Raw genomic sequence first — 26,139 nt, forward strand, 5'->3', positions numbered from 1 at the left:
CACAGCTCTCCTGAGGCCACACAAAGCAATGCTATAAAATGTCAGGAGAGCATTGATTCTGAACTAAGACTTCTGCTCAGAAAGACAATACTACAATGACATGTGGACATGACTTGTGCATCATTCTTGGGGTCACTCTTTCCATCTCCTCAGACACCTGGAGACATTATTTGAGCAACACCCATTAAGCTACAGAATATTTTTGGAAAGCTATCATTTCTAGTGTATACAAAGAACCAATCATTGCATAGTCAAGTGCACAAGTAAAAGCTAAACTGTTTATGAAATCATTTTGAGTTATTACTAACCACTCTATTCTTCAGTCCTAACTTCAAATTACTAAATAAATTTACCTTAATATTTCTATTTTTATATTAATTACAGCTTATTCACTTTGTATACCAGCTGTAGTCCCCTCCCTCATTCCCTCCAATTCCAACCCTCCTCCCTCATCTCCAATTCTGTACTCCAACCAAGGACCATGCATGAAGATAACCTAGAACCTCTGTACAAATGTAGCCCATGGTATATCGGTCTCCAAGTGTGTTCCCTAGTAAGGGGAACAGGGACTGTCTCTGACATGAACTCAGTGGTTTGCTCTTTGATCACCTACCTCATCTTGAAGAGAGAAAAGCCTTATCAGGCCACAGAATAAGACAATGCATCCAGTGTTGATAAGCCCCAACAGGCTAGAGTCAGAGGGAAGGGAATGAGGACCTCCCTATCAGTGGACTGAGGGAGGGGCATGGGAAGAGAAGAGGGAGGGCAGGATAGGGAGGGGTTGAGAGAGGAGGCTACAGCTGGGATACAAAGTGAATAAACTATAATTAATTAAAAGTAAATTAATTAAAAATATTTCTGTTATGGACTTCTTCCCAATTTTATGGAAACTTTCTTACTTTTTTTCTACTCAAAAACAATAAGTACTCCTTCCTTTCTTCTTCCTTTTCCTCCCTCCTTCCCTTTTTCCCTCCCTTTCTCTCCCTCTCCCTCTTTCCTTCTTTCTTTTATGTTTCTTTCTTTCTTCTCAAGTGATGTAATCATTCTGAGTACTTGTTTTTATTAACACTTTAAAGTCAAAATATAATTACATCACATCCCTCTACTCCCTTCCTGTCCTCTAGCTCCTCCCATGCCTAATCTCTGCCTATCTCGAACTCCTGGCCTCTTCTTTAGTTATTACTGTTACATACATTTTTAGATACCCAACTGCTGAGTCCATTTAGTGTAGTGTACACATGATTTGAGATCTGGCCACCTGGTATTGAATAACCAAGTCAGGTCTCTCCCATGGGTGAAGACTAATTCTGTCTCTCTTGCCATCCCTTAGTTGCCTGCAGTTTTGTTTTGTTTTTGTTTTTGCTTTTGTTTGTGTCTAAGAAAGATAGGAGGTTGTCCTCATCTGCATTATCATATCTATTAGTGATGCTCCTGCTCAGGCCTTGTTTAGGCAGGCAAGTTGTTGAGGAAGTCTGGATGAAGCTTCATTGTCAGTTTTAGGAGACAGCATTCCACCGCCAACAGCAAGTTTTCTGGTGCTGTGGCTTCTACAATCTTCCTACTTCCTCTTTCGTGGTATCCTCTGAGCCCATATTACAGGAATTGGTCTATGTATGTTGACTAATTTTTCACCAACAGTCTCTTTTGTGAAGAGAAACTTCTTTGTTTATGTTGTTGTAAGGATAGGTATTTAGAAGATTAGAAGTTATGCTGATTTGAAAGTGTTAGTAGAAAGTGGTCCTCTAAGATCCTTGACTTCTGTAGTCCTGTGTAGTTACCTAGGTTTCCAGAAACAGGCATACTTCTCTTTCTTCTTGCTGAATGACCCTTAAGTCTAATTAGACAGCTGTTGGTTACCACATTTGAGTGCCACTTTTGTGCCTCTAGGGCTGATTTGCCATTCTAGTTGTGTGTGTGTGTGGTATCTGTGTGTGTGTTTCATGATAAACACTATAGATACAGAACATAGGGGAAAAGAGCAGAACTTTAGTGTTGAATAGGATCTAGGAACTTACTATCAGGACTATCATTTATGCACATATGTCATGATAGCACAAAAGCCGTGTAGTAGGTGCCTTTCTCAGCACTGTCAGGGAAACGCTGACAAAAGAAAGCTTTTGCTTCTGTCAAGATTTGAGAGTTCTTGGTCCAAAAGGTCAGATGAAAGGGGAGGAGGTCCTCCCCTATCAGTGGACTTGGAAAGGGGCAGGGAGGAGATGAGGGAAGGAGGTGGGATTGGGAGGGAATGAGGGAGTGGGACACAGATGGGATACAGAGTTAATAAAATGTAACTAATAATAAAAAGAAAGAAAGAAAGAAAGAAAGAAAGAAAGAAAGAAAGAAAGAAAGAAAGAAAGAAAGAAAGAAAGAAAGGAGACTAAAGTAGTGGAAAAAAAATAAAACTGTCTGTTGCACTCAGATACTTAGATTTTCCAATTCTGTAGCATACAGGCTTTTGAAAGACCTAATGATTCTTCGGATTTCCTCAGTTTCTGTTGTTACTGTCCCCTTTTCCTTTCTTCTTTTGTTGATTTGGATAGTGTCTTTCTACCTTTTAGTTTAGGTAAGGTGTGCTTATCTTGTTGATTTTTTCAAGGAAACACCTTTTTGTTTTGTTGATTCTTTGTATTGTTTTGTGTACCAAGATGCTGGATGTTTCTGGAGCAGGTTTCTTCGGGATGGTGGATATAGTTGTGGACTGGCTGCTGGATCTCAGGGAACAGCCCTCGGGTAGCTGTGTTCCCATTACACCCACAGGCAGAGAGGTGGCTGTGGTAGTGTTTAGCCTGTATGATCCTTATGACTGGCAGTTCTCCTCAGGAACCCAGGAGACCTCTTCTTGCCTGGGGAACTCCCATAGTCAGCAGCCCAGGTCTCAGAGCTATGAGGCTGCCCAGACACCTTTCGTGCTGGGTGCTTCCATCTTAGAGCAAAATCCGTATGCTCCCAAGGGCTGGATCATTCCGTCGTCAGGGAGACTTGTAATGCCGTGGACTGGAGGCCAGGACCGTTTCCCTGAATCTCAGGAGCTGGGTGGCCAGAGGCTGAAACCACACACCCCTGGAACCCTGATGAATTCCACAGGAAGGTGGGAACAGCCCAGTGGCCCTAGGCTGTAATCGTTTGTCCTGGCGCCTGTGGGTTCATCTCTCACCTGGAAAACACAGATGCTGGCATTTTAGAACCCACCCAATGGTCCCCTTACTCGGTTCAAAGAAACTTCCTAGAACCAAAAAATATAGACTCTTGCAACGATGAACATTTACTTACACAAACATAAGCTTGTGAAGAGATAAATGACACTATACGCAAAGTAAATAGGTAGACAAAGACAATGATGGAAAAGCCGCAATATACTCAGTAGGAATTGCCACCTGATTGGAGGTGTGCTGGAAGTTGTGCTAAACTGATGTGTATCCATGGATGGATTATAACATTAAAGTAACATGTTTTTCAGAATTCAGCGAAATTATAACCAATGCTTGATTAGGCTGGTAATAATAAAGGTTACATTTAAGTCTTATAAAGTGTACATGGATATGCATGCATGTGTATATGTATGCGTATGAGTGTGTGTCTATGTGTTTGCATGCAAATGTACATACATGTGAGTACACATGTGCATGGGCCTATATGTGTGTGCATTTGTATATGTGCATGTGAGCACGTGTATCTGTGCGTTGTGAGTGCACTTGTTTGTGTGTGAGTGTCTCTGTGTGATTGTGTTTGTATGTGTGTACATGTGTGTGTGTGTGGTGTTACTGTGTACATGTGTGTGTGCATGTATGCACAGTCATGCTTGTGTTTGTGTGGATATGTATGGAACGTGGAGGATTGGTCTCAGGTTTGACCAACTCAGATAAAACACTTTGTAATTTTATTGTACCCTAAAAATGTATTTCATTTTGTTATTTTTAATTTCATTAAGTGCCCATTTTATTTTTATTTTTATAATAGTATAATGTTTACCATTTTTATCTTTTTTGTGCCCTTTGTTTTGACTCTCTTCTGCTTTTATTGAAAATAGACTCTTTTTATATACAATATATCCCAACTACTATTTCTCCTTCTTTAATTTCTCCCAGTTCCTCCTTCCCTCCCATCCAGATCCACTCCATTTCTGTCTTTCACTGGGAACAAACAAACAAACAAACAAACAAATAAAAACAGGCTTCTAAGAGATTACAGCAAGACAGCATAATGAAATACAAGATAAAACAAAAAGCAGCATATTAAAGTTGAATACAGCAAACTAACAGAAGGAAAAAGACTGAGAATGCACATGAATGGGCAAACTACTCATTCACACACTCAGGAGTCCAGTGTTTAGAAAACTTTTATTTGTAGAAAATCAGGTAGCTGGCAGTGGTGGCGCATGCTCTTAATCTCAGCATTGCACAGGCAGAGGTAGCTCAGTCTCTGAGTTCAATTCCAGCCTGGTCTACAGAGCTAGTTGCAGGACAGCCAGGGCTACACAAAGAAACCTTGTCTAAAAACAAAACAAAACAAAACAAAATAAACAAACAAAAAATCAAACAGGCAAAGAAGAAGAAGAAGAAGAAGAAGAAGAAGAAGAAGAAGAAGAAGAAGAAGAAGAAGAAGAAGAAAGAAAAGAAAGTAATAACATTTCATTTTTTTCACAGTGGGGGAACACACACTCCAAATGTCTAATTTCTAATGCTGAACCTTGGCTGTTCTTGTTCATGGAGATAATGGAGTCATTCTTCTGTCCATGACACTAGAATTGAAAACTGACCCACTCAGTGACAGTAACCATCAAAAATACAATAGGAGGCTTAAAACTTGAAAAAACGTTGATTAAACTGTGTCTTTTCCAAGTAATGATTTTCAAATAATCAAACTCTTACAACATTTTTAAGACAAACAAATGTTCCAGGAAGTATATCTTTAAATTTTGGCAAAATGTTTAATGTCTGTTAAAGATGAACAGTGTCACTCAATAGCATTTAAGAATCCTCAAATCTATTTTTTTTTTTAAATGAGGGAGGTCTGGGTACAGGCCCATTTTTTAAAAATTTATTCTTATGACATAGGAAAATGCCTGGAATATGGTCAATGCTCAACATGGATTTGATAATTTATGTACAATTGCCTTAATGTAAAATGATACAATGAACCAAAAAATGAACAAATGAATGAAGTGTATTCACAATACATTATTCTGTGTGCGAAAATAGGCAAATGTCTTTGTAAGATGGTTGAAATTATAGCCTTCAATACAGAGAGAAATCAGATACACAGGAAGGAAAGCTTTTGGAAGGAAAAAAATATAAACCATCATATCATTCATAGTTCAAATTTCAATAAAATATAAGACACATAGTGAGTTATCCTAGAAGGACAAGAGTTCGCATTTTTTCCTAATGGATTCTGAAGTAATAAGTCAGGTTGTCCATTTCTATTTCCAACTGTGTGCCTGTGGTCTTAGTTCTAATTTTGTTTACAATTCATAAAAACAATCTTGGACAGAAACATAAGAGCCTTCTTTTCCATAATGTTTTACTAACTTCTTTTGTGCCAATTACATTAGAAGGCTATCATACAGAATGAGTCCAAGAGAATAGTAATATGGTTGTAATTGGATTTCAATAGCCCCATGAGCTATCCATCTACTATACATTATTCTTAGAATAATAAATACGAGTCTTAAATATCTGAAATTTAAATCAGAAGTGATTTCAAATTAAATAGCTCATCTATAATCAAAATTTAATTTAGAATTGTTCTATAATTTTGTACATTCAAACTGAGTAATTACTTTAAATGTAGGCAGTATCCTATGGCCAGAGAAATAGCATGAAATCATTGTTACGGGTGAGTAGCGTAAACATGAGATTGTTTTGCCTTTGATACCATTCTGAGCTATTGTTCTGTGCTGTAGCTGTCAGTCCATTGTCGTATGGAAATGAGATTCATTTTAAAAGGTGAACCTTCCAAAGGCTGACTCACCAAAGCTGCAGGAAAGGGAAGTTCATTGAAAGCACTGTGATTTTCATTCAACTCAGACTTTCTTTGTCGCCAGTGGTGCATTAATTCTTCTTTATTTGGCAGGGCTTTGATAAATGATAACTCATAGTGTCAGCTGGAAAAATTAAAGGGAAAGTTCAACTTGAAACTCTTGACTTTTAAATACTTCTTAAAAGCAGACGCAACTGTAATCTGTCCTTGTGAGTGTGTAATCCTGGTGAAAGCAGGAAGAGAGCTCTGGATATGCTCTCACATATGGCTGGTATTCAGCAGATGTTTGAGATTTTTCAACATCTTTCCCTTTCACCCTTTCAAGGCCAACTATCATATTGTTCACGAAATATTGGTTAATTGTGGTCCATATTTTTTACATTTCCAGTAGTAGACATTTTATTTCCTAAAAATTGAGAAATTGTTACTCTGCTGCATAGATAGGAACATATGAAACATTTAACATCAAAATTTAAATTAAATGAAAATTTTAATATCCATAATATTTAAAGTTGATTATGTCTCCAAGATCTTTTCTTGGACAGGCTTGTCCACTAATGTAAATAAATAATTAGGAATGTCTCCCAGAGATGGTGAAACCAAAAGGAGTTAGATGAATGCAGGACATTTTAAAACTTATATATATATGTATATGTTTCTATATTTGAAGCTTTCCAATTGACTTTAGTTATTTAACTAAATATAATATAGACAATGCAGTATTTATAGTCATTTCAAATTTTTAGGAAGAGCCATAAGTCCAATACTTTCTGTGACTACAATTGTGTTTAATTAAGAATCTTATTTTTGGGAGCTTAAATGTCAGACACAAAAAGTGGGTGGTGGAGTTATTCCTATGCTTGTAATTATCTCCCAAGACAATGTATACTGCCCTGTGAAGTCTAAACATTGAATGCTGTTCTTCCTCAGCATTTCTCCTTCCCTGATTCCTCCTTCTTTTTGGAGATTTCATTGTTCAGAGACTTTTTTTACAGGTGATACCTTCAGTTGCTGTGATCATCTGGCCCTCTGGGGTCACACCCAAACAGTGCTCTTGGAATGGTAACATGGAACTAATGACACAAAGTACACTGAAGGGTTCACCTCTGATGACGACACGTTTTGTTAGCATCTATTATACAAAAAGCACCACCAACCACTCAGTATGGGGGTGCCACACAGCCCTTAGCACATCAGTAATATTTATTCTGGGTTCATTTTGCTGCTGAACAAAGAGTGTGTGTGTGTGTGTGTGTGTGTGTGTGTGTGTGTGTGTGTGTGTGTACAGGCAGAGAGCTTACAGTCATTTACACAACCAGGTGCAATTCCCAGAAGATAGCTTTCGCTTTCCCAGGCAATTCCCACAAAATATGGTACAGCTGAGGTCAGTGCAGAACCACTTCCTGGAAGCCTGTGGAGCAGACACTGAACTCCTCCCGGAGGCCATAGCCACGGTTTCCTGAAAGAGCTGAGATTTAAATTACCAAGGGCTTGCTGCTGTCTATTATCCTTTATGTAGATAATATTCAAAAATGTGTAAAGGCATGAGGAGAGCTACAGTTTTATTTGTATAGCAATTCAGTTGCATATGATTAAAAAGATTTTGATAGGCATACTGAGACCATAACCAATCTTCATAACGCTCTTTAATTAAAGTGGGGGAATATGTGTGTGCTCTGAATAAGCACCTTTCAAAAAAAAAAAAAAAAAAAAGCTCCTTGGGACTTAATGCCTGTTTATAATGAAGAATAACATCAAATTGTGAAAGGAATTAACAAAATGGCAGGCAATGCGGAGCTTTTTGTAATTGGTTGTGAATGTAATAAGACCACTATGAGTTTTATATGAATGAGGGTACATATTTTTCCCTCTAGAAATTGCAAAGGTGGTTGGAGAAATTTACTTTTAAATAGTTTGTATCGACTAGCTTTCTTTTTTTTAACGGTGAGTGAGTTGAAGATTGGTTGTGTACTTTAAAGTCTGTTTAAGGAAATGAAGCTGCAGGGCCTCCAGGGCCTGTAGTCTTAGTTATGTAACCCCAACAATCATTGCAATGAAAAAGTTGCTTAATCTCAGCATCTCTCTGAATTCTATGTACAGAGCGAAGTGATAAATGGATGGAACCAAAGTAATTTTCCCCTTAGAGAGACATTTTAAACAGCCATGTTTATATGGATGAATTTTTATTACCACTATCAACTAATAAATTGAAGTGGATTAGGTTTGTAATAGATAGAACAGGAGTTCAAATCTATTGCACCTGACATACCTCCGAATAGTTGATTCCTTATGGTCACCCTATGGGGTAGTTTTATTACCTCTGTTTTATAGATGAGCACTGAGGTGCAGCTGTTACAAAGGAGCAAAGATCTGACTTAAATTCAGCTTTGTCCCCTTGGAACACTTTTACTCCACAATGCCATATGCCTGCCCTGTGTCTGATTAACAGTCATAAAATGCTAGCTTAAATTACTCTTTCCCAATTGGAAAGCCATTTATATCATTTTTAGTTATCACTATTGTGTCATTTACTCTTCTAGACTCAAGCGCAGGGACCGGCAAACTGTTTCAGTAGAGCACATACGGTCAGTATTTTGTGCTTGGGGAACCACGTGGCCTACGCGTCTCAGGTTCCACTCTACCGCTTTAGCCTGTGGGCCAAAGATAATGTGTACTAGTGTGATTATGGCTGTTTTTCAATAAAACAGTGCTAAACTCTGAGGAGAGATAAATAATCAGTGAACTCCTTCTGGTCTCAGGCCTCAGCCTGCCCATAGAGGAACAGAAGGTTTTAGGGTTCAGAGATTTGAGTTGATTGAGTATATGACTGGCAGAGATGAGTGATGAATGATAGGATTGACTAACACATAATGTCCACAATTCTTATGTGAATCTTTGGTTTTTATATTGTTTGGACTTACTCTTGCTAGAGTCCAGAGCCTCAAAAATTAAGGCATTAGTTTTATGATCTATTGTTTACATGACAACATTTTTTTTTAATTTGAAACAGCATCGAATGAATTTCTTGTGCAGAATGTACTGCACACCTCTGTTTTCTCCGAAGAATATTGTTTGTTCTCACTTTCAGTTTCTTATGGCCATTGTATGGCTGTTCTCTGATTTTCAGAAGCTAACCAGATTCCAGAAGATGTTTTCCTTTAGCTCCCCCGATAACTCTAATCCCAGCTCCCAATTTACTACTCCAACTCTGATATTTGTTACTTAGCCATGGCACATTCTTACCTGTGTGTGTGTGTGTGTGTGTGTGTGTGTGTGTGTGTGTGTGTGTGTGTCTAAGTCAGAGGACAGCTTGTAGTTGGCTCTCTCCTTCCACCACATGGTTCTGGGGGCATGAACTTAGGCCATCAGGTTTGACAGCAAGGACTGATCCATCTTACCAGTTTTGGTCGGTAGTCGTAGGAGAACATATAATTTGCTTGTTTTACAATTTGGAATTCTTCAAGATTCATTTCTAAATTGAATAAACTTGATCTTTTAATAATAATAGCAAAATGTTATTTAAATAATACTAAAATGTATTAAAACCTATTTTTCTTTTTACTTCATAGTGTAACTTTTTCACACTGAAGAATTTCTGTATTATACACACTGAGACTAATAGAGTTCATTTAGAGCATTTTCAAAGGGTCTATCCCCAAATCTTAGTCAAGTCTTTATTGTGTGGCGTGGGAACTTATTTCAAGTTAGGGTCTTTATAGAGTCAATCATATTCAAATGAGATCGGTGTGACTGAATCCAATATGGTTAGTGCCCTCAAAAGGAATTCCTACCACAGAACTGTCAGAAGCAATGCCATTGGTAGTCTTGTCTTCTGTGAATGAGCGGTGAAGTCATACTTCCTGAACTCATTCAGTGTGTGCTGTTCTGTTATGGTAGTCTTCACAAACTGATACAGTGTTTAACTCCTGCCAAGTGACTCATCAGCCACTATCCATGATAAAGTTTTAATGGACTGTATGTATAGGGTGCTTCTTTTCTTACATGCATCCTACATGTTCTATGGACTCACTATGTCTCCTGAAATGATGAGTCAATACCCAGGGCACCAAATACATTTCTAGCAATCTGTCTGCTGTGATTTTAATTTTCCCTGGAACAGAAATAGTATATGAGCCTAAAGCAATACAATAATGATCAATTTGGAGGCTAACATATTAACCATCATGATTACTTCATGAAAAATACCTAAGAAAAACATATTTTTCATGATCTAGCTACTTTTATCATCTGTAGATTATTTTAAAGGAAACATAGAAAAAAAATAATTCTATATTCAAAGAGACTCCTCCACACCTAAAGCATTAGATTTCATATTCAAATTTGAAAATATAAAGTGTTTTGTTATGAGATCAAAATAGAAATAATTTTAATGCTCCTCACTCCAGATATCTAATTTATCTATCTATCTATCTATCTATCTATCTATCTATCTATCTATCTATCTATCTATCTATCTATCTAAACTCATAACATCTCTGGTTACCAAACATCTTGAAGAGAATAATCTTAGACGTGTTTTGTCCAGAAGACAACAGCTTGATACTTTCTTCAAGTACAAGCTGTAAGGCAACCACAGCCATTTTTATGGAGTCAGCTATGGCTTGGCAATATTGATGCCCTTGTAATGTTTGGAAAAGCTTAATCAAATAAAGCTTATAAAAAGGCACACCTTGTGGACATATCAGCTCTTTGTACTTTAAATGTCAGAAGTGTGAGTTTGCCATTTTTTCCTTCAGCAAAAATCTGTTCAAAGCTTTTTGAAATGATATATGGTGTTGGTGTCCCATGTGATGTGTCCCAATGTCAAGAACTGACTAGGGATTCACTTTAGAGAACGTATCTTTCTCCTAGCCTCTAGCAATAAGAGAATTTGTCCTACCTTACAGAGACACTTCTGTTTGCAGAAGACATATGCCTACCTTTTCAGTTAGTTTTACTCCATTAAGATACATATACATAGCTTCCCAAATTACTCAAATAACTGCTAATCTGCCTAGACAAAAATGAAATTCTATGAAAGAATGTAGGGGCCAGATTTAAAAACAAACAAACAACTAATCACTTCTCAGTGGATATATATAATTATTTAATTAAAAAATGTTCTGTGTTAACAGCTATAGTTATTCTAGGAAATGTCCATTTTTAACTGAGAAGGAGTTACAAATTTTCCTCACACAGAATTTATGAGAAATCTTAGGTTTGCCTGGAAAAGCAGTGGATAGCAATTTTGGAGACTAACCAATACGCAACACATCCAAAGCTCACATGATGCGGAGCCTTTAGAAATAGTTTAAGCAGTGTTTTAGTTTCCTGCCACACCAAAATGACTAAGCCACTCCTGCCCAGATGTGTGCAGCTCTAGCAGCCTGCTTTTAATTATTGGAGCTCATTGGAAGAAATACAGATTGAGTAGTATCTATTTCTACCTATTCGGGGTGAACGCCTTCCTGTTCTTTCGGAAATGCATAAGGGAGCTTCAAGCTGATTCAGAAGCTTCTTGAAAGGCGCAGAAAACTTTCATTTTCTCCGTAGATAAAAATATTCTAAAACATGCATACACAAAAGTACACACATTCACAGGAAATCCCTTCTATTTGCATTATTTTTTCTTCTTTGGATTCAGGAAAAAAAAATCTAGATTTGGGCTAGACAATCTGACATATTTTTACTTTTCAAATAATTTGATGAAGATTTGGGTTCCCGTTTAACTAAACAAGCGGATAATATGCAATTACAATGGTGTTCAATAATAAATATATTTTCTTCAAATTTTTTAAATTGTACTTCACTAGAGAGTTAAAATCCTACGGTTCTGTTTGCAGTCCCAATAGGGAAATAGCGTAGTTGTAGATTGACTGTAGAAAGTGTCATTTATGCTGCTGATAATAAAGTTTATGTTATAGACAAATAAGCATGAAAAAGATTTTCTGTAATTGTTTATCAAAAAGCTCCTCAGAGGAACAAATTCATTACGTTATGTTTCATATTACACCCATGTAGTATGAAAAAAAATAAAACCTATGTCATGCTTTTCTGACAAACTTATGGAAATTTTCTTATAAATAGCATGGCTATGCATTTGTGATAGTAGATTATATAAAGAAATCTTGTTCTTCATGTCACCTACAGAAAAACAGGCTTTCAAGTACTTCTTGCATTTACTTAGGTTTCTGAAAGTTAATTATGGCAATGGGCAGAACTCATCACTGTACCATTTTCTTCAATTATAGTTTGGAGCAGAGCCTTAAAAGACTTGTTAGTGAAGAATTCATTAATAGGAAAAGAATGTAAGAGCTTTGCATGCTTAGATTGGTAACATCCTCTCACTGGAAGCAAAGAACACCTGTTGTGACATCTCAGTTTCCTGAGTCTCCACAGGGCTAACTCAGCAGGGAATACTTAATTCCCATGGGGGGGAAAAATGCCTTTAGGAAAAGGAAAGTAAACACACACACTCACCAAAGTTTTTAAAAAATTACAAAAAGCTAATGACTTTGCAATCTTCAGCTTGGTATTTATTTCTAAATGAAATAAAATGTCATTACTCAAAGCTGTTTTTGTTTGTTTCTATGCGTTTGCAATTCAACAGGACAATTCAGTAAGATGACTGTTGGAACCCTGTGAAGCAACTCATTTGTGCAAATATGGCTGAGAAAGAAAAGGTGTCAAAAGAAAGTACTTGAAAATTAATTCATCAAAGGAAATGATTATACATTTTTACTATTCAAATGAGGTTGCTAAGGAAAAAAAATCTGCTACTGATTCTCTGAAATAAAATCCATAGAATTTGGAAGACTTTCTGTAGATTAAACTCCCAAACATCTGACATATACTGAAATACTAATCTTCTTATCTGAGACTTCTGGATTCAGGAACTGAGCATAGATCACCTGCCTAAAATGACCCTGATTAGCATGTGTTGGGCATCTCATGAGTTCTATTGGTTAATTTCCAATTCTTTTTATTATTATTTTTCCTTTCTCAAGCGTTATTTCCTGACTGCAGTTTCCTCTCCCTTTATTCCCCTCAGTCCCTCCTCAACCACCTGTCTCTTTTAAATCTACTCCACCTCTATTTCCCTTGGGTGGGTGGGGGAAAACAGGCCTCCCAGGTATATCAACAGAACATGGTTTATCAAGCTACAATAAGGCTAGACACAAACCCTCAAATCAAGACTGGAAAAGACAGCAGAGTAGGAGGAAGAGGTTCCCAAGCACAGGCAAAAGAGTCAGAAACACCCTTTAGTTCCACTATTGGAAGTGTCACAAGAATATCAAACTACAAAACCATACAGTGTATACAGAGGCCCTAGCTCAGACCCCATAGAGTCTGTGTTTGTAACTTCAGTGTCTAAGAGCCGCTATGAGCCCTACTTTTGTGGGTCGTATTCGTGTGGTGTTCTTTGGCGACCACATTCCTTCCTTCTCCTCTTCAACTAGTGCTTGACTGGTATTTGGCTCTGCATTTGCATCCAGCAATTGCTGGGTGACACCTCTCTGATGACAATCTGGCTAGGCACCGATCAATTAGTATCACAGAATATCATTAGAAATAATTTTAATCACTTTTTTTTTTTTCTGCCAGTCCTGTTTGGTTCTGACCTGGATCTGTAACCTGTACTGCTGCTGGCTCCCGGCCATCCAAGCATTGCCAAGCATGGCCTCCCTTTTGGAGGGATGGGCCTCAAGTCAGTGTAGTCACTGGTTGGCTAGTCCTACAAGTTCTGCGCTGCTGTTACCCTAGCACATCTTGACATTAACCCAGCCACAAAACCTTTGATCTACTCTCTGTGAAGTTCCAGTTCTATAGTGTGTCGTTATGTATAGTGCCAACTAACACTTTGATTTTGGGCTGCAGAGAACGTCGTAATGGGCACCAGCCATGGTTTCTGTTATCTCATTATGAAAGATTGAGTTCTATTCAAATAGTTATGCTTATTAGGCTTAAAATATTTTGGTAGTTTTACATTGTAAAAAGAAAATCAAAGTGAGCGATTTATCCTATGTACAGAACTATATCTCTTCCCCCATTTGATAACTAGTTCAAGTCCTAATCTCCAACGGATGCTAGGAGGACAAGTGAATAAGATGGTTGGGAGGCAATTAGGTTTAGAAGAAGTAATTAGCATGGGAAATTTGAAGTACAATTACTGTTTTTATAACAACAAACACTTAGAAGTATTGTCCCTTGTCTTCCACATGAAGACACCTTCAGAAAGCTGTCATCCAGGAATGGAGCCATTAAAGTAATCCTACAGTGCCATCAGAACCCCAACCCCCAGCACAGTAAGAAAATGTATTGTATGTGTAACTCTGTGGTTCTCATTACTTCATCCAGAGTTGACTAAATATAATACTTCCTTTCAAACCTATGAGTTATTTTTATAAACGTTCTGAGCTTCAGAAAATTCTGAATGATCAATTATTGTAGTACAAACAGATGAAGAAAAAATCTTATATTCCTAATGATTAAAAGTACCTCAGTCAAAACTTGTGATTGCTGGTAGTAGAAACACCAAAATAAAACTATAGTCATGTGTGTACAGCCCTGTATCTAGAAAGGCTAGGAATATGTTTGGACCTAAGAACAACTTTCTCCATTGGTCCACACTGTGGTTGATTCTCTTTCCATCTTGTAGCTGTTTCTCTCAGGTGGACCTGAGAGCCATTAAAGCCTGTACTCATAACCTTCTAGAAGAAAAAATAATGACTTCCAGTTGTTTCACAGAAAATTGAGGAGTGAGGCTTTATATCACCTATCATAGTCATGAGTAAGACTGTAACCAAACTTTGTTTAAATGTTCTTCTGGTTGGTGATGCAGAATTGGCCTTCATATTGGCCTCAACATTGGAGAGAAAAAAAAAATCATCCAAAGGAAGAGTAGAAGAAATAGATGAATAGCAAGGATTTTGTAATCATATTGTTTTTGTTTTTGAGAGAGAGAACATAAATTTGGGTGGATATATATATAGAGAGAGAGCTATAGAGGATCTGGGAGGACTTTGGGGAACACATAGAGTATGATAAAAATATATTGCATGAAAAAAGGTATAACTATGTGTTTCTTATCCACTAGATCAGTAACCAAAATATCCTCAATAATTGTATTATAATTATTATATTCTCTCAAAATCTTGGAAGAATGTTATTAATGTAAATATGAGACTTTAATTGAAACTGACAGAGAATCAGGTGCCAGGGTTATTACAAAAGTAATATGCATCCTTGAAAAGGGTTAGTGATTTTGTATGTATCTCAAATACCTAGAATTTGAATTTTTCTGAAAATTACAGCTTTTGTGGGTCAGAGATATCACATATATTGATGAGAATATATTACTATTTTAACAAAAGTCATTATTGATTGTTTTCATGAATTATATTTCCTGTTAATATCTATTAGTTTTTATATACTTCCAGAAAAGCATGTTAATTCATCCTGACTATATAACATATATACATTCTTCAAATACTGATTACATGTTAGAAGATTGATACTTATAACATTTTCAACTGTACTTGCACAAAGATCTGTTCAAGGGACGTAGAAAATTCTTGATATAGGTTTTACAGTCAAAGAAAACAGAGCTCATTTGAATATGAGATTGTGAATATGTTCTCAGTGTATTTCAGGAATGCATATAATGTCATTGATTGTGTATATACTACTGTCTCTTTCCACTGTTCTCCAAATACTGAAAAAATATAGTATAGTTCACAAACCACATCCCATGCTAAAATGTAAAATTTGTAATGCTTTTAGGTAATGAAAACAAAGTGTTTGATTGATATCAATCTGTAACCTATGCATGTCTCCATGGAGATTCTTGGCCACCCTCATATTGGTCCTTCACAGGAATAAAAATGGCCAAGTGCAGCTGGCAGTCTCTTTGAGTGATCAATAAGGGGTAGTGAGGTTAAGTAACTTCCACCAGGAGCCTTCTGATTTATTCTCCCATGCACAGTTTGATTGTGAAGCCATCTTTGGACCTTATTCAGCGGTTCCTTATTCAGCTTTAACAGAGTAGAGCCTCACGGCTGTGCAGCCAGATACACACTTATTCGGAACAGGATTTTATATGGCAATCAAAATAATCAAAACAAATGGAATTTAAAAGTAGGCACAGACAGTAGCCTGACATCAGGTCTAGAGTGCTAAGGCTCAAGAAGTGAAGCCCATGTCAAACTGCCCATTAATACTTACCTCTCATTCTTTCCAGAGCATCAATAACTTGCTCATGTCATGTTTAAAGTGCTTCTCAAACATTAAATAATCTCAGATTACACACTCTGTTCTTTGCATTTATCTTGACCAGCTGTCAAGGAAGGCAATTTTATGCCCTCTCAATTTTCTGCCTCTTGGCTTTGTCTAACTTCTGCAGCAAATTTGAATGAAAAATAAGAGACACGGTTTAGTGTGTTCTGTGACAAAGGCAAGTGACGTGTGTGTGGCATGATAACCTTCTGATTACTTTCCAATTATTTGTTGTTTGCTAGCTGAATACTCAGCATGCATTTCCGTAACACTTGAGCCTTGATTAATTTTTCTGTGGAAAATTTGTCAGTGTGAAGGTGAAAAAAATTAAAGAGGACAATAAAATTAGTAAATTAATGTTCACCTTATCACTTTCATCTGTTTGAAAATTCTACCATAGCTTTCTTATCAGAATGATAAAGTGAATTAAAATCCAGGACTATCAATTCCCTAAAAAACAAACAAACAAACAAAAAAACATACACAAAATTTTAACTGTGAACCTGCAAAACTTAATTAACTTTGCATTTTTCTTTTATTCTTGATTAAAATGAAAAAATGTTTCATTTAAAACTTTCTACTTTCTAAACATGTGATGAAGATTCTACCAATCTGAGTAAAACCTTTTTAAACTTATGTGTTCAGAGGTAAGACAGCAAGCAAACAGGCAATACAGCCCTGTCTACAGCCGTAGTACTCCACTCTCTCCAGTGCCTCTGAAGTATAGAAACAATTCCTTAAGAGTAAGAGAAAGCTTTCCAGAGGTCAAAATACTGGAGATTAGTAGCATATCAACTTTCAGGTAGGCTACTCCTAAACACTCATAATTCATTTACTCTCCTGAAAATCATTATTCTGAAGGTTTGATTCACTTGTGGCCTCACTTGGGTCTTAAATCTCATTTCAAAGCACTCCAATCATTCATCCATTTCAGAACTACCATTAGAAGTGATGGGAATTTGGCACAAAAATCAATGAGAGGATATGATGTGAATTCTCTCTAATTTTTTTCTTCTTTGAGTACCACTTCAAATACAGTTTATGAAATCAGTTTTTAGAGGTAGTGTTCTGTCTTGCTATCAGTTCTACTAAATTGAGTTCATGAACTTGAAGCATGCATCTCCATAGTTTTTTTTTTCTGCTTTTGAAAAAGGAAGTCTGGCATTATTATTGCTAATATCTATCAAAAGCTATTTAAAAGTCTTACTTAAATCATCTCACGAATAGTGCCCCGGTTAACATTTTTGTCTTTTGAAAATCTAAGACGGTATTTACCATTTTATCTTAGAAATTACTTGTGTAGTTCTGTTTTAGCTACCTATTGATATGCACTGTCTTTCCTTACCTCTAGGTAGTCAAAGAATTATAGGACTTTTATCGTATTTCTGTGAAAAGAAAGTATCACTATATGGAGGGGAAAAAAGTACTCAGACTTCATAAACCAGCACATTTACTTTCAATACAGCATTTTCATATTTTCAACTAGGACTTAATGAATGTTTCATGAAATGAAATTGTACCATAAACATTGCTGTGTACACATCTGTTTCAAGAGACCATACTTTATTTTCTAGTTTAAAGAATTTCTTACGCTGACATATTTGTACCACTTATTATATATTGCTTAGCTAAAGGCAAATATAAGTGTGATAATAACTTGTTACAAAAGTTCTGACATTTATGCATAAATATATATTGAGAAAATTAGGAACACCAGAACATTTTAACAGAAGTTGGTTTTGGATGGTGAGGTTTAAAATACATATTGGACTTATTTATTTGTAACTTCATTATTTTGTGTATTTTGTTAAAAATATAAGCTAAAAAGTCCTAAAATCAAGAATAAGTAACTTAGCTGATATTCTAAGATCACCCAACACAATTTTTAGTTCTGTACACCTATCAAATTCTAATGATCTCAGTCAGGACAAGTTATCCAATTAAACCAGGTTATCAAAAAATATTTAATTCATTTACACTATTTTTATTCTCTCCAAAGATGATGCTCTTTTGCTTGCTTTCTGAGCTGTAGGGGAGTCTAAATAAAAGGGCAGAGTAATAAGACACATCTCAGCTCCCAAACTCACTATTGCTTCTATTAGTAAGAATGGGAAATAGTATAGGAGATAAAGATCACTTATCACTTAAGCACCTGGATTTCAGGGTCAGGGTAAATGCTGAGAATGGTGTGAAATGGTAATGCCCTACGGGTTATTGCCACGCACAGCACACATGCGTTCTTCTATGGAAATTAGCATCAACAGTTTACTAAACTCATATAGTAGTCGGATGTGGAGTTAACTTATGAATTATATTTTATTTTCTGAATGTGTGACCAGGAAATGCATCTACGACCACAACTGTGATAGACAACAAAAATGGATCTGTGCCCAAGTCCCCTGGAAAGGTGTTGAAGAGGACTGTCACCGAAGACATTGTAACAACGTTCAGTTCCCCTGCAGCCTGGCTTCTGGTCATCGCTCTGATAATCACATGGTCAGCTGTTGCTATAGTTATGTTTGACTTAGTGGATTACAAGAACTTTTCAGGTAAGAAGCATTGCACCTGCCTTTTAGCTCAAAGGGAAATATGTTCTCCCAAAGTATGGCATTGCTTCTCTCCAGCACAACCTAGTATGAAAAATAAAATACAGAGAGATGTGCTTGGTAACACGGCAGTCCGTTGCTTTTGTTCCCTTTCTTGGTCTATTGTCATCACTGATTTGAAAATGCAATCAATATCCTCATCTTTAAAGCTTCGTGAAGGATAAATGCTGCAGTTTTATTAAAAAAAAAAAAAGAAGATTAAAAAGCCTGGTAGAGATTTATCTTTGGAACTGAAATTAGTCAGCTATAAAGGAAGAAAAACTTGTGGTTATATATTTGACAAAATAAAGTACAAACTACATTAAAATGTTTGGACAAACAGATATTTTAAATTATTTCTGAGGCTCACTGACTTGTGATCTCAAGTTTCTTTTCCAGACACACTGTTTCTCATGTTAACCCCAGCTATTTTCAGTTTCAGAAAGTAGAGTGTCAAGAGGATTTCCCCCAGATTTACTCTCCTTGAGTGTCCATATGTCCTTTATGGGTTTGTAGCACAGCAGGAGTAATGCAAGTAAGAAAAGATAGATTTCATTAAGGGCTGCTCAATCTCAAGATTCATTGTTCATCTTTTTATTCAAAGGTATTTTATGGTTTGAAATTGTATATATCTCCACATCTGACATTTATCTTCCATTCTCTATCGACTAAGTTTTGGAGTAAATGAATTACTTGGGTACACAGTACTTACTCAGTGAGTAGATGAATAAATTTATGCTCATCATTGTTTACTACTTGTTGATTATTAATGTTTATTATTGATTTATCTTTTAGTTAAACAGTGGTTAGTCTTAAACTAGATGTATACCCAAATCACCACACAGAGACTAGGATTTATTTATTTTTTTAATTAAATTTTTATTCTTCTCCATTACTTATGTTTTATTTGCTTTGTATCCCAGCTGTAGGCTCCTCCCTCATTCCATCCCAATCCCACCCTCACTCCTTTATCTCCTCCCATGTCCTTCTCCAAGTCCACTGATAGGGGATGTCCTTATCCCCTAGAGCAAAATACTTGGTAATAGTTACTCCATCCTAAAACTCCAAGCCCACATAGTTTCCTCCCGTTCAGATTTCCCCTATTATACTTGCTTTTAGTCATATATTATGTCCAGTTCATCTCTCCTCATGGCGCCAAGTCCTCTTCTGCCAGTCTCAGCTCTCTGACTCCCTCCCACTTGGTTCTTTCTTCTTGGACCAGGATGTCCTACCCTACTCTCTTCATTGCACAGCACTGGCTGGTTGTTTTATTGATATTACAGAAAAAAAAATGGTGGCATGTGTACACAAACTTGAGGCTTAGAATAAACATGACAATGCAATGTCCAGATAGATACCAGCTAGTGGGGTAAAGAAATCAGTGTTTGAATGAACAAGGGGTAAATTTTATATATCCCACAATAAAAATACACCAACAACCACTAACAAAAACATTTTCATTATTTTCTTTTTCTTTTTTTATTTAATTCTTTTTTGACTTTTATTAATTACTCTTTATTCACTTTGTATCCCCCCATAAACCCCTTCCTCCTCCCCTCCCAAACTCACCTTCCTCCCCCTTCTTCACACATGCCCTTCCCCAAGTCCACTGATAGGGGAGGTCCCCCTCTCCTTCCTTCTGATCTTAGTCTATCAGGTCTCATCAGGACTGTCTGCATTGTCTTCCTCTGTGGCCTGGTAAGGCTGCTCCCCCCTCAGGGGGAGGTGATCAAAGAGCAGGCCAATCAGTTCATGTCAGAGCCAGTCCCTCTTCCCATTACTATGGAAGCCAGTTGGACACTGAACTGCCATGGGCTACGTTATCTTTTTAAAATTTTATTAATTACAGTTTATTCACTTTGTATTTCAGCTGTAACCCTCTTTCCTCTCCCCTCTCAATTCCATCCCCACTCCCTCTTCTTCTCCTATGCCCCTCTTCCAGTCCAATGATAGGGAAGATCTTCTTCCCCTTCCATCTGACCATAGTCTATCAAGTCTCATTACGACTGGCTTCTTTGTCTTCCTCTGTGGACTGGTAAGGCTACCCCCACCCCCTCAAGTGGAGGTGATTCAAAAGCCAGCCCATGAGTTCATATCAGAGATGGTCATCATTATCTTAATGTGCTCTTTATACACATTCTCTCCTCCATCATTTCCTTTTTATTTCCAGTGGAGGTAGGATCTTTATCATCTGAACGCTGAGAATTGAAGTATTAAGGAAATTTCCCCTCATGGAATTTTAGTCATTCAACAATTACTTATCAAAAACCCACTATATGTACCAGACAATATGCTAGAGGAGCCAAAACTGTAACTTAAATATGATAAAAGTATAGATGTATATTTTCTGAGTTTATGAACACAAAGACATTATGGTCATGTTATCTGCCAGCTAATAGTTGAACTATGTTTGATATTATTTGCCAGACAGACATAAGACCTAAATGTCAACGAAATGGCCATAGGTTTCTGCTCTAATAGGTAATGCATTTATGATATTCTTACATAGATTCTTCAAAGAAAATGTAGCTGCATTGTCTGTAATTTAAAATGACAGAATTTTAAGTGAAAAACCTTTGGGTGAATTATTCTGGAAAACTGCATTTTTACTAAGTCTGAACAGATTGCAGTATTTCATATGTCCCTTCTATTAAAATATAATTTCACTTACTTGAACCTCAAAACTAAATATGGCCATAATACATAGTTAACGGATTTTACAATATATACTTCGGAGAGCTCCATGTCAATTGGTATGTTAATGTTGTAAGTAGACACAGAAATTTATTCTATGAAATGTAAAACTACCTGCAGTTAGATTTCCAGATTGGATTACTTGAATATTGGATCTCTTTTCCATGGAGGTACTGTCATCAAATGCTATGAAATGCTACCTGTTACATGCATGTTATAGGATGGCTGCTACTTCAGTTAGTCTTCAAGCCAAAGCACAGCTCTTCTGTCAGGTTCCCTTCTTATGATGCCTACATTCATTAATGACAAAGCCAGGCCTCCCCTCAGAAAGTCACTGCAGTCAGTTTTAAGTTCTATTAGGCTCTGGAGAATGTGTCGTAGCCCATCCTCTGTAAATAAAAATGACTTATAAATCTCAGCTTTCTTATCAATGACACCATATCTGTTATTGCACTTCACAACTTCCTTCTCTTTTCAGAGAGCTTACAAAATTTTCTTCTATCTACATCATCAGTTCCTTCCCATTTAGATAGCTCTAAAGACATCTTCATAGCATGAACATCAGAAAAAAGTAATGTTTTCACTGTTGCCTAAGTACAGCAAATACCTTGCATGAAATTCCAGCCCTTTGCTTAGCTCTTGGTTTTTGTCTTGTAATTTAGTGCATATATCCAATTTCTCAGCCATGTTTATTTCTATTATTTCCTGCTCATTCTAGGCAAATTCAAAGTTCTATTTCTTTCTGTCTATGCACTTTGGTGTTTACCAAGATCCAGAATCAGGTAGAGATAGAGTGATGGTTGGTTAATAGTTAAGAATTGGGACTCTGGTGAGTCATTTATTTGCTATAGAGTCCACACTACCTGATAGCTCTTTGATAATGGGGATATATGGCCACTCGTGGTCTTAATTTTTCATCTCCAAAGTGGGAATGTGATACAGTTATATGAAGGAATACTTCTAAAGAAGTTGGAAAGAACCCACATGTCATAAGAACGCCATTCTATGAGTGGAAATTTTTCCTCACTTTTATCTTGAGAAAGTTTATCCATGTGTTGTGATTTATTCTTTCTCTTATGATGCATTTTTAATGTGATAAGAATAACACACTATACTGTACTTTCTTTCTTCTAGTACTGTGTAGACACACTTATCCATAAGAATCAGTACAACGCATTAGAAATATCAGCTGACTTGACTGTATCCTGCAGAAACCTAAACATTTTCAAGGCAAAGATTTATTCATCCCTGTCTTTGGATGCCAGACATATAGGAAGTCTTTTGAGGCATTTTATTTAATGCATAATTTTGACATTTTGAGGTTTAAAATGTCTTTTTAGCAGTTATTCATGACTAATAAATTGTTTCAAAAGCAAGAGACCTGATGTAACAGTGTTTATAATTTCACATGGTATCTGTGGCTTAGAAATTTGGAAATGGTTTACAAACCTGGCTCTGTCTTGGGTTTCATTGTGAGATCTCAGTGCCGACCTTGGCAGATGCAGCACTTGATGAAAGACTCCTGTGAATGGAGCTGTTTGCAAGATGTCTCCTTTACCAGTCTGTGAACACCGGTGTGGCCCCATCGAGAAGGCGAAGAACAGAGCAGAAGTCACATTGGCCTTGTGCTCTGGTCTTGGAAATATGATTTTAATTTTGGCAAAATTCTTTTAGCTTCACAGGATAACTCCACTGAGTATCATTTGGAAAAGCTTTTGGAAACATGAGTACAAAAACAGTAAAGATTACTGGTATGGGAGGTGAAGTGAGCTTTGGTGCCTGGCTGCCACATACTTCATTCTTATAAAAACTTATACATGTCAGGTAAATACTGAGATGTATGGTAAAAACATGCAATGATTTAGTTGACAAATGGATAGTATAACCAAAGCAAGCACACAGAAAAACTTGCCATATTAAGATGAGTGCCATCAATGGGTTGGGAATGAAAAAAAATTACAAAACTTGAAATTTAAAAGAAAACAATTGTCTTTACATAAAAAAAGAAAAGCTTTCAGTTTATTAAAGGTCAAATGATCAATTTATAGAACCAAAGAAATATAAGTTCAAAGACTTGGCATGATTGTAATGAAAAATCTGGACCTCATTTCAATCTGTATGTAGATTAGACACACTTATATTAAAATTCTAATTCCATTTAACCTTCTAGCGATTTCTTATAGAGCCTTTTTAATGGTTCATCACAAGAAAAAAATGCTTCAATGGGGGACTTAAAGAATGAATACTTTTACATTTCAATACAGTTCTAAATTGATATAATTTAAACATTTACTAAGAATTAGAATATATACATAATGAGTCTTTTGTACTATCCCAATAGATTTTGAATATGCTGTTATTAATATTTTCAAAACATGACTAGCAACTACTCAAAGAGAGGTATGTTGGAGTTTATATCGAAGGCGAGAATGACCGCCACTGTGGCAAGTCACTCTCTGGTACTTTGTAACACTAGATATATATTGTGAAACCATTAGAATGCATTAATACAGAAAGGAAATTTATTTCCATTAAACACATACTACATTGGCGTGAGGAGGAAGATTTTAAATCACCAATTCTCCTAATTTTTAATTTACAGAATTTGATCTCATTTGCCTATGTATCCTATTCATGGAACACATGAAAACAAACCCTTAAGCTAACATGAGTAGGAATTTTCTTTCCTTCTCTGTGATAGAATTGGTATCTCACTTTCTTTTCTTCAAAATGTATTATTTGGACTATTCACAATAATGAAGACAAATTTTAGGACAGTGAAAATAAACATAATGGGAATGTAGTTCAGTTCTCCCTGATTTATTGCCAAATGCAACAGCTGAGAAATATTCAGACAGTCTTAGGTCTCTAAGTGTTGAAAATAGTAGAACTACTTTGCCTGGTACAAAATAGGAATTATAATAGTATAGTTCAGTCACCTCACAGGTGATTAAGCATGTTATAAAGGACTATTGAAAGTATCTGCAACTGAGCAGAGGGTCAGCATGCTGAGAGTTGAGAGGGCATATGGAAACAGCATAGACGAGGGTAAGGACAGACTGTAACCTTCATTTGTTTCTTACCACCTCAAGTTTAAATGATCCAAGTGTGTTATTGGTCATGAACTGTTATGCCATGCTTTAGAGATGTGTTCCCAGCAGGACCTAGAGACAAAGCAGGAGGTTGCTACAGAGGAATAGCCAAGATACTGGGGAAAATGTAAAAGAACACACTCAGCACCAACCTTCAGGGGACAGACTACAGCTGTGACACCTGTTATGTTCTGCCTTCTCTTTTCCAACTCCCAACAGCTACCTGAAAATTTCTATCTGAAGACATTTGAGAAAATGCAGTTTGTGTTGCTGATTTGGGGGGGATAAAGGCTACACATGGGTTATCATAGGTTAATCATCCAGAACAGGATGCTTTTGAGAGAGAAATAGAGTTACAAGAGGAGAAAACTCAGCCTTGAAGATGTAGCATCACCCTGTGGTTATGTTCATTGCCTTTACTTCTCTCCTGGAAAACGAATGCCAACAGGAACTTTTAGGGAGAGATATGCAATCTGGTCTCTTGCTAACAGGAGCTAGGTTTTCATGCAGGTTTCCGGCAGTCTGACCCAAGCTTCTACGGATTAAACCAGGAAGCCCTTAAAGAAAACAGAGAGTTGGCTGATAATTTACTGCTCACTAAGGAGTAAAATTAGCGTACATCTGATTAGCAATTTTTACAATTATCTTGTTGTTAATGAAAGGACATATTTCCATTTAAACAATAATAAACATAAACACAAAGTATTTCTTAAGAAATTACTTATGATTTTCCTTTAGCTAAGACTATGTAGGAAAGACTGATAATTTTAGCATTTCTTGAACAAAGACAAGGGTCATGATTTGCTACATTTCTTATCTACAACAGGAAAATGTTATCATACATTGATTCAGGGTGTCTATTACTATTTAGAAATTTCCCTAAATGTCCCACAATCATACTCATTTCAAAACCAGATTGGTAATTATTAAGAGAGAATGATCTATATAAAGAATGCATGCCTGGTACAAAGAAGGCAATCACTCATAAAATGTAGCTTGAATTTGAACCCTATTAGGGAGAAATAAGATCAGTAATCTTAGAAGAAAGATGGCAATAATCTGATGGTGTAAGCATCAATTTATTATGAAAGTCATGCAGACATCCCTCAAATATGCCTTTTAAATAGGTTTTCTAATGAGGTGTGCCATTTCTCTATTGCTCTGGAAATTAATTCCCTGAAAGTTTTTCCTTTTCTTGGCACTTATCCCAGTAAAGCAGGTGCAGTGCTTGTTAGCATGTGAGTTTAGCAAAGTGAGATTATTTTGGGGAAATCTCCAACTTAGTCCCAAAGTATAAGTTTAGTGTATATTGTCTTATCTGTCTGTCTGTCTGTACCTTCTATTTTTTCTTTCTTAATTCCTTCCTTCCTTCCTTTCTTTCTTTCTTTCTTTCTTTCTTTCTTTCTTTCTTTCTTTCTTTCTTTCTTTCTTTCTGACACCTAACTGCAGCTGTGGATTTGGGTCTGAGGATATATATATATATATATATATATATATATATATATATATATATA

The 26,139-nt window shown here is 36.4% G+C and overlaps 1 protein-coding gene across 1 annotated transcript in view; it reads left to right on the top strand.

The window, feature by feature from the left end:
* The window catches only part of Trdn (triadin), a 350,576-nt gene that overhangs the window by 20,661 nt on the left and 303,776 nt on the right, over window positions 1-26,139 (top strand). The window contains exon 2 of the mRNA XM_055599238.1: window positions 18,594-18,803. Coding sequence (XP_055455213.1) covers window positions 18,594-18,803 — 210 coding nt within the window. The remainder of the gene's footprint in view (window positions 1-18,593; window positions 18,804-26,139) is intronic.

This window comes from Psammomys obesus, unplaced genomic scaffold, assembly GCF_907164565.1.
Source record: "Psammomys obesus unplaced genomic scaffold, mPsaObe1.curated_primary_1811, whole genome shotgun sequence".
NCBI lineage: Eukaryota > Metazoa > Chordata > Mammalia > Rodentia > Muridae > Psammomys > Psammomys obesus.